Source organism: Fomitiporia mediterranea, assembly GCF_000271605.1.
Source record: "Fomitiporia mediterranea MF3/22 unplaced genomic scaffold FOMMEscaffold_4, whole genome shotgun sequence".
Taxonomy (NCBI): Eukaryota; Fungi; Basidiomycota; class Agaricomycetes; order Hymenochaetales; family Hymenochaetaceae; genus Fomitiporia; species Fomitiporia mediterranea.
In genome coordinates this window covers 2328332-2338355 of record NW_006760389.1, presented here as the reverse complement: position 1 = coordinate 2338355, position 10024 = coordinate 2328332, and the positions used below count along the sequence as shown (strand labels likewise).

The 10024-nt window shown below is 32.4% G+C and overlaps 1 protein-coding gene across 1 annotated transcript; it reads right to left on the bottom strand.

The window, feature by feature from the left end:
- Window positions 1–8341: 8341 nt before the first annotated feature.
- On the bottom strand, window positions 8342–8635 carry FOMMEDRAFT_154152 (uncharacterized protein; the record flags this gene model as incomplete). Its single annotated transcript, XM_007264713.1, has 2 exons — window positions 8342–8552; window positions 8631–8635. The coding sequence occupies 2 exons, from the start codon at window positions 8633–8635 to the stop codon at window positions 8342–8344; spliced, it is 216 nt and encodes a 71-aa protein (XP_007264775.1).
- Window positions 8636–10024: the final 1389 nt, after the last annotated feature.

Sequence of the window (10024 nt, the reverse complement as noted above, 5' to 3'; positions counted from 1 at the left end):
TACAATCCAAACATATGTATCAACACAATACATTACAATGATACTGAACTAATACATTGTATTGATATATTGGACTCTAGTGCAAATGTACACACTACTCTATACCTGTTCTGTCTTACAAACGTTCAGAACTCGACCCTAATAAACATTATGATTGTGAATAAATTATCATTCACACTTAGCAAAAGTGGAGTGATGACATTTAATGTAAAACTATGAGACAAAGCTGATGAGCATACTAAGGTGAATACAATTTCACTACAAAACATATACTATCATCCCAATCTGAACTTCATGCTTGTTAGTGAAGCACTATTATGTAAAGCAGGATATGTTTTAACAAAAACAAACAATGAATGTATTATTTATTCTCCTGCTCATACAAAGATTGGTGAAATACATGTACAAAATAACTTGTATATGATAGTTTCTCATCATAATAAATGATCTATTAACACAATCACTATTGTTGATTTACATCAACAAATGAGTCATGTTAATTTTGATTACTTGTGCAAACTCATACAAGAGTATCCTGAGATTATAAGTCAAAGGATAACAGACAATAAAAATGTACAGTGTACAGATTGTATCAAAGCAAACATACAATGCAATGAAATACCAAAAATACAAACAACACCTCTTACACAATCCTATAGAGATCATCTCCATATTGATATTTGGGGACCTGCCCCAGTACAAGCTTACAGTAAGTACAAATATCTTTTTACTATTGTAGATGACACTACACAATGGGTAACTATGCTACCTATACAGCATAAAAGCAATGCTTTCACTGAATATGTAAAGTATACAATGAGACTCTTTATACAGTACAGTATAAGAGTTAAAACTCTCTAAAGTGATAATGATACAGTGTTCCTAAGTAAAGACTTCACTATGTACATTGAAAGTCAAGGAACAATATGTAGATTAACAGTACACAATACACTGCAGCAGAACAGAGTTGTAGAATGTATGCATAAGACTATCTTTAACAGTGTATGTATGTGTCTGTTATCAGCAAAGTTACCTATGAAATTCTGGGTATATGTGGTACAATATCAAACGTTTATTCATAACAGAACACTGAGAGTTGCTATTAATTTTGCAACACCATATTACAAACAGTATAATGAACATTATCAAATAGATAATATACAAGAATTCAGCATATATTGTATCATACAAAACAAACAAACACATAAACTACAACCTAGAGGCCAACACACACAATGGCTAGGTTATGATAACAACAGTAAAGGTCACTTAGTGTGCTATGATAATAAAATTACTGTTGAACACAACATACAATTCATAGACAAACTAATGTCTAGGATTGAAGGGGAGAATAATTATAATGATGATACATCAAACAATGATGAAACTCTTCCTAATAACAATAATAAAGATAAAGAACCTGTCATACAATACTCTAAACAAGAGCAAAGACTGGTTAAACAAACTATAGGTTTAAATTACAAAGACAATATAAACCTAGCTATGTATCTAACAGAATTTAACAAATTCCTCAACAAAGTCTATAACAATCCATTAATGTATTACAATGCTATAACATGTATAGACAAAGAACAATGGATCAAAGCTATGAAGGATGAAATACAGTCACTTTAACAACAAAATGCATGGATATATGCTATCCCCCCTACAAATACAAATGTAATTGGAATGAAATTTGTCTATAAAATCAAAAGACTGGCTAACAGCTGAATAGACAAATACAAAGCATGATTTGTAGTGCAAGGATACACTCAAAAGAATGGAATAGACTTCTATTCTGACAACTTATTTGCCCTAGTAACAAAACTATCAACAGTACAATTATTGTTATCTTGGGCAGCATCTAAGAACTATGAAATACATTAGATAGATGTAAAATCTGTATATCTTTACAGAGAATTAAATGAGGACAAACTCATTTATGTGAAACTGCTGCCAGGCAGGCTACTTACAGATATTAAACCTGGACAGGTGTTACACTTAAATAAAGTGTTATACAGATTGAAACAAGCAGGTAGACAATGGTACAAGAAGATTACTGAACTACTACTCAAGATTGGATTAGAACGAGCTAATTACAATCATACTGTATTTTACAAGAAACAAAATAATAAAACAATTCTTGTAACATTTATGCATGTCAACAATATTACAATTATTGGCAAAACTATTACTATAATAACAGCATTTAAACATGCATTAAGACAACACATTGTATTTACTGACAGTAACAAAATACATTGGTTACTTAGTATTGAAATAAGCCAAGATAGACCTCAACAAACAATTAGCTTACAGCAAAAGTATTATATTGAAAGTATAATCAAGCATTACCACTTTGAAAACGAAAAGGCACTACAAACACCTATTACTCCTGGAATAGATCTATCTAATGATACAAACAATACATACAATACAAACAAAAGTAATAATGAAACAATACCATACATGAATATGGTAGGATCATTAAGATATGTTGCAGACTGCACACAGCCAGACATATCCTATATTACTGGGCAATTAGTGTGCTACTTACAAAAGCCCCAAATGTATCACTACAAAGCAGTGAAACATTGCTTTGTGTATTTAAAATATACAACAAATTGTTGGCTTCAACTTAGAAGCACAAACGCCTTAAAACTACAAGGCTATTGTGATGCAGACAGACAAATGACAGAAGGACATAAAGCAATAAACAGCTACATCTTTCAATTAGCTAAATCAACCATATCTTAGTCAAGCAAACAGCAAAACCTGGTACCACTATCTGTTTATGAAGCAGAGTTGTAAGCACTAGTGTATGCTACTCAAGAAGCCATTTGGCTCAAACAATTTGCTGAAGAAGTACTGCAGACTGAATTGGCACCCATTACAATTTATTACAATAATCAAGGTGTAATAAAGACTGTAAAGTCTGACAAAATAATGTACAATGCTTACACTAAACATCTTGATTTACAAAAAGACTTTGTGTGATGTTACATTCAAAACAAATACATTAATGTATACTATGTTCAATCACAGAACCAATTAGCAGACATCCTTACAAAGGCTCTCCATGTCCTGCAGATCAAGCATCTAAACAAACTATTAGGCATACAGTCTTAGTTCTTAATTAATGCTTGAAGGGGAGTATTAGATTGTGCTCTGGATTAGGAAATCCCCAATTGCCTTATGTAGAATTACTGTACTTGGAATGTCTCAGATTATCAGACTTTACTATGTAGTATATAAGGTAGATACTTGCTTAATGTCTTAATAAGAGAGAGTACTTGGGGCACTCCTACTACACTTGTTAAAATGTATCTTGTCCAAGATTTCCTATAGCTTTGTATGAATATTAAAGATATTCAATCCCTGTATATCTAGATCTGATTGTATAAGACTATACAAGTATGTGATTTCCCCTTGTATAGTTCTATAATGTATGTCTTAACTTTGAGTAGACCTAATTATTCTGTTAAGACTTAAAAATTGTTGTATCCAAGTCTTTGTCCTTGTAATCTAAAGGCTATAATAGGTCCCTAATTTATTTGAATAGGAGTGGCTAGAGTGTGAACCTCTTCTTTGAGCCAATCTTGTACTGTTCCCTAATTGTCTCTTCCTTTTACTCTAAGTATGTGTAACAAGGAGTGTTCCTACAAGTAGTAGGAATATAAGAATAGTTGAGGGATTGGATAATAAAGGGCTGTATAATAATAGGCTTCTACCTGTGCCTAGTACTAGTTGTTGTATGTGTAATGTTCCAATCCTTTCCTTAATCTGATACAAAGCCACTTTTTTAAAGCTTGTTAACTTTGTTTAATATAATATTACAAAAGTTACTTACTTTTGTAATATCTGAATATCCTTGTTCTAGTGTAAGTAATGTACTGTATAACAAATTACAATGTTGTTGTAATGTGTATAGATAGTCTGAGTATTCTTGGATTTGTTCAATCCAGATTTGTTGATTTATAGGAGTGCCTACTATATAGGTAACAGTTGATACTACTTTTCCTTGCTTGAAAGAGTCTAAGGGAATTTCCCCCTGTATCTAAAATGGTATTCCTTTAATACCTCCTAGTATTAACACTTGTTCCTGTGTATAAGCTACTAAGTAATTAAGAACTAGTAGCACTTCTTAATTAATCTTTCTTTTCTTACTACAAAAGAAAGTTACTTACCTTAACAACTGTTCTAAGTAGTAGAGTAATTTATCTACTCACTTTGAATGTTAATTATTAAGGTTAGTTAATATTATAAAGTAAGTATTAGAGTTGATGTACCTGTGTGCTAGCTCCAGGTTTAAGTTCCTCTTAGTAGACTAGAGCTTTACTAGAATAGTAAAGATTTGTAACTAAGTTGGAGTTTTATTAAAGTGTAAGATATACTCACTTTACTAGTCTTAATCCTTAAGAATAGTAACAGAATAGAGTATAGAGAGTAAGACTTGTAGACTTGTAGAGTGAGAGGGTAGAGGAGTCCTACTTTAGTCAAGCTACAAGTGTAGCCTAGTAGGTTGGTAGTAGAGTACTTCTAAGTACTAGGTAACTTAAGTTAATAAAACTATCTTTTGTGGGCCAAACTAGCCTCCTTATATACCTTTTACTAGAGTAATGTTACTCTAGTAACTTTAGTAACTCCCTTCACTGTTGTTCCTATAAAGTAGAGTTGGCTAATCCTTTAGACTGTATACTACACTGGTTTGTGTCTTCTATTAATCTGCTAACACTAGTTTGTGTCTTCTTGTATCCTAGATTAATCTTCTAATAACTCCTTTACTGTATTATTATGTCTTCTATACTTCCTCTCATACTTCTAATGACTCCTTATGAGTCCTCCTAACTAGTTATACTGTGTAAGCTGTGTAATGCTTTTCCTATAAAGTAGAGCTCTCTATTGTTCCTATGACTCTATCTGACTTGACCTGTACTTCCTGTACACTAGTTTGTAATACACTTTCTCATAAGGTAGAGTATTATAACTTCTAATGACTCCTTATAACTCTTGTAATATAAAAGGCTGTACTTCTGTACTACCCCTAGAACTTACAACCAAAGTTCTAGACTATCTTGTGTACACCCTAGAACTGACAACTAATGTTCTAAATCTTTCTCTAAGTCTTCTTTAATAGACTTAGTTTAGGAGACAATTATCCTTATTAACTTCTAGCCTTATCTTTATACTTCTGTATTCAATCATAGAACTTACAACTAAAGTTCTAGATTGTCTCATGTATTCCTTATGTTGTCCTTATATAGTCCTTATGTTTATAACTTCATTACTTTCCTATCTATATGGGTAAAGTGTATAAAGGAGACTACTTTCCTATAGTCTCTCCTTAGAGCTCTTAGTTCCCTTTCCTTCACTAGTACTAGTCCTCCTCAAGTATAGAGCTTCAGAGTATTAGCTCTAGCTCTTTACTAGCTTTAATAGTCCTTTGTCTTTGTATAAAGTGTTCCTAGCTAGCTATATAGTTTCTCTCTAAGTAAGTATAATATTTTCCTTTTATCTCTTCAGGTTTTCTCCTAGTCTTTTCCTTTATACTTCTTACTCTAGACACTATACTCTTTCCAGATCCCCTCTCCATACAAGCATTCTAAATGACTTGTCTTTAGTTAAGGTTATCAAGTAATACTGTACTCAAGTATGTGTTTAACCTTAGAGAGATAAAGACCTTGTCCTCAGGTTTTGTTACCTTTTCCTAACTGACTTAGTACCTACTCCTTCCTGTCCCCTCTCTCTACTAATAGATTGATCACCCATTAGTAATGATTAGAGGTTAATAATACTGAGCTGGAGTTCTTACTAAGTAGGACAACAAAGGTAGCCTAGTTGATCTGGCCAATCTCTAGACTTGTGACTAATAGGGTTTTGTATATAAACTACTTGGTCCCTAGTCTTGAGTTAAGCTTTTCCAAACTTAGTTACTGTATTTTACAATTCCTAACAATACACTAGTATGTGTAAGTGTATTTGTACACTTATACATTTACTATGTATGTGTAGGTTATTTATTTTGATTATATGTACTTTAAAGCTTGTTCTGTCTTGTAGCATCTTCTTTCTAATATAGACTGTCAGTTGTCTCCAGTAATTTGCTTTACTGATTAATAGATGTCTATCAACTACTTGTATTGTTTTTGTTAGTAGGTTAATCTGTTAGCTTTCCCTTATATCTTTATCCTTAGTTAATTGTTGTGTTAGAATGTTTAACATTTGTTCTTACAATTGTGTTACATGATCACATTTCTTGCATTCTTCTGGTTCCTACATTTGTACATCTAGTGTTTCTTATAGTGCTTGTTCTGTTACTTGGTTAGCTATTACAAATCCAATCAAATCCTTTCACTTACTATCTTACTATCTAATAAGATTAGAGTTAAGATCAACTTTTTAAGTATTGTCAGTAATACTATTATAATAAGAGATTGTAGGTAAAATACAACAGATTAGTTTCTACTCTATATACTAAGTACAAGAATGACTAGAATTTTTACTATGTTTTAAGTATACTAAAATAATATAATGTGACAAAATTATGTACTATACATTAGTTAACCTATTTCAGATTTTAAAGTATGATTCCTGTATATATATACTTCTTCATTTTCTAATTGCTTACTATCTTTAACAAATTTATAGTAGCTAACTGTAAATCTGAGATTCTATAATACTCAAATTTCTCAAAACTTAAAATTAGTTAGAATACTTAAGTTTTTCCTTAGCTACTCTTTTCAGATGTATTAAAATACAGTTTCAGAGAGAAGACAGTATACTTACACTCTTAAAACACAAAAGAATGTGAGAAATATAGGATTATGTGTTAAATCCTTAATAGTACTTAGACTAAAAGTTATAATACTATAAATTATAACTCTTTAAAAAGTTGAGTATAAGAATTCTTTAGAAAGACACTATACTTATACAAAATACATAGTCTGATTGTAAAAAACTATTTTTAGCAAGTTCAATCTACAAAAGATTAGAAACTATTGAATTTGTATAACTTTATCAGACTAAAACACAGTAAAATAGTTTTATAATATAATAAAACTAGCTTAAAAGTAATGAGTACAAATGTAATAACTAAGAAAGTCAATACAGTTAAAAATGTCTTATTGTATAATGTTAGGAGAGGGCTAAACCTAATGTATTATACAATTTATACATTATGATAATACATTTTAGCTAAGAATTTGAGTTTTGATCTGACCAAAAGTTTATACATTATACCATTTATACATTATAATGTGATACAATAAGACATTTTCTACTGTACTAACTAATAAAGTCTTTTCTAGTAAACAGACTTAAAAACTAAAATAAATAATAGTAACAAAAATTATACTGGATTCAACAAGTGAATTTGAAAGACAATCTCTAAAATACACTTGTGTTACTTTATTAATACTTTATACACTAAAACTTACAACACAATTAAGAGTATATAAGTTTTGAATATATTTTATTATGTTACTTTTTCTAGTTTTTATATGTTACTTATAATAGACATTTGTCCTAAGTACAGTTTTTGCTTAGGGTTTACTAAAAGAATATAGAGTATAAATTCTTAAGTATAATATGTTTATAAAACTTAGTTAAAAGGATAGTGTAATGATTAAGAATTAAACTAACAGTCTATGTAAAGAATTATTATCTAATCTAATAAGAACATTATAGCTGAAAATGTAATTTGAATAACTTGTACTTACTAGTAATAGAGTCTTTTTAAGTACAGAGTTTACTACTGTACTAAGGGAAGCTGTACAGTTGACAGAGTTTTGACTGTAACAGATACAAGTTATACTCTAGTACCTTACACTTTTCACAGACTGTTTTCTTAAGCTTCTTGACACTGTAACCTATACAACAACACATAGTATTGTCTGCTATTAATACCTGGTTCTCTGTTTTGGATGCATGATATTTACCTTGAAGAGACACATGTAGCAGGAGATTGAACTATGTAAGACAGATACATGAAAGTAACAGAAGAGCTAATAAGTGTAAATACATTACAACAGATATTATACATTGAATCTTGGTGTAAAGACAGTCAGTATAATGTATGAGATTAATTAGGACAGGCAGCTTGGTCAGATAAAGAGGCAATTGTTACTTTACAAATCTGGTTCTGCAAAATTTTCATTGTAACATAATCAGTAATACGTGTAGGAACAGTAAGCAGGGTGGTTCAGCAGAACAGCATTCAAACTTCATCCAAAACAGAAGAATGACGAGAGCTACTATAGAGTTCAGGATGTGCTGAAACAGGTTTCTTCAGTAACAGTACTCACCCCATATTGTTTATCCAGTGCCGAACTTTAGACCATAACTACATATTGGGTACATTTACGTCTTCCAAGTGTTCTTCGTCCTCAATAAGCCCAGGGCAAGCAGTAGTGTAAGCCCGAAATTCCGCAATGCTCAGATTTGCTGAGATTCGAAAGCTAGCATCGCGATCCAGCCTTTCTCCCGCCGCTTCTTTCAGACGTAGAAGCATGCGGCTTCCAAGCAGAGAAAGCATGTTTACACTTCCAACGACGCTGAAAAGGGCAAGGGATGCTATCTGCTGTGCTGGAGGACTTATTCCGCTCGTCGAAAGGATATTTGGAAGACTACACAGCATGGCACTTTCAAACAGTTGAGTTTGTAAACACTGGAGAATAACAGTATGCTTACAATACAAAATAGATAGCTTGATCGTGAATAATTACCCTCAGTAGTCTCAATCCACGAAAACCTAGAGACGTCCTAATTTCCCTTGCTTTAGACAAGCCCAGGCACAGTAAGATGATCTCATAACATAACGGAGCAGACCTGAAAATTATAAACACATGAGCAGCCGTTGAGAAATTGACACCAACCAGTAAACTAGTCTTGGCCAAATTACGTCCCCGTCAGAATAACAAACTTCCAGTCCACTATAGACGATTTCTTTTGACCCTATGCTAGACGTGATTAGTTTTCTTTCAGAAGAAGATTGCGAATTGTACTTGCAGTTTTCTATTACTAATACCCCATAAATTAAACTTGCAAGACTAACCATAGTATTTAAAATGTATAGGACGCGGATGCACATGACCATCTTTCTATGCTTCGTTTCTACAGGCAGTTAGTAGTTTGTATTTTCCTTGTGCGCTAGATAATGACTGGTCTCAACGAGAGAGTATAATGCCCGGACTCTCAGATACAGAATGTCTGTGGAACTTGTTTTATAGAAATTGTGGAGAACGAGCGGAAAACTGACAATCCATGCAAAGAATAATTATCCAATCTAGAAATGATGTTATTGCGGAAGACGAGATGTGCATAACATGCACCTACCCAAGATGGAGTTTCCCCAGGCATATAGTAAGCCTGTTCACACACATTAGTTGTTGAGAAAACTAATACAACTCGAGGCATGTTGCACATCTTTATAACTCAAATTTAGTAAATTTTGATTAAGGTGCATGCATTGATGATGTTAACATATATGGAATGACGCATATAAGCAACGGACGTACCTGAGACATAGCTACATATTATATATACCTACTGAATCAACAGACAATGATGCTAAGTAGAGCAAGCCGAGTCCACTATCCCCCCTCTTTGTGTGATCCCTCTAAGCCTCTCACATAACCCCTCTCAACAGGTTATGAGCCTTGCACTCCCTGCCTACACTTTATCTACACTCTACTATGCCTATGCTCCATGCAGTTCTACACATCACATGCACACACGTAGCATACTACAACACAGAACTCGACTCACCTGTCTGAGTATCCCAAACACGAATCAATATGCTGCAAATGCACAATCTACCATACTACATACAACCCAGACATTATATGATTGTCATCTTAGTGATTATGATCATTGGCCCAGTAATAACATAATCTATGCAGGCAATGCTGAAACTACAATGAGTATCACTTACTGCAACATTTAATCACTAAAATATTCTATAATATTACAGAGATCATGTTATTATAAATAACTGATCATACTACAGACAAACGTTAGAAGGATT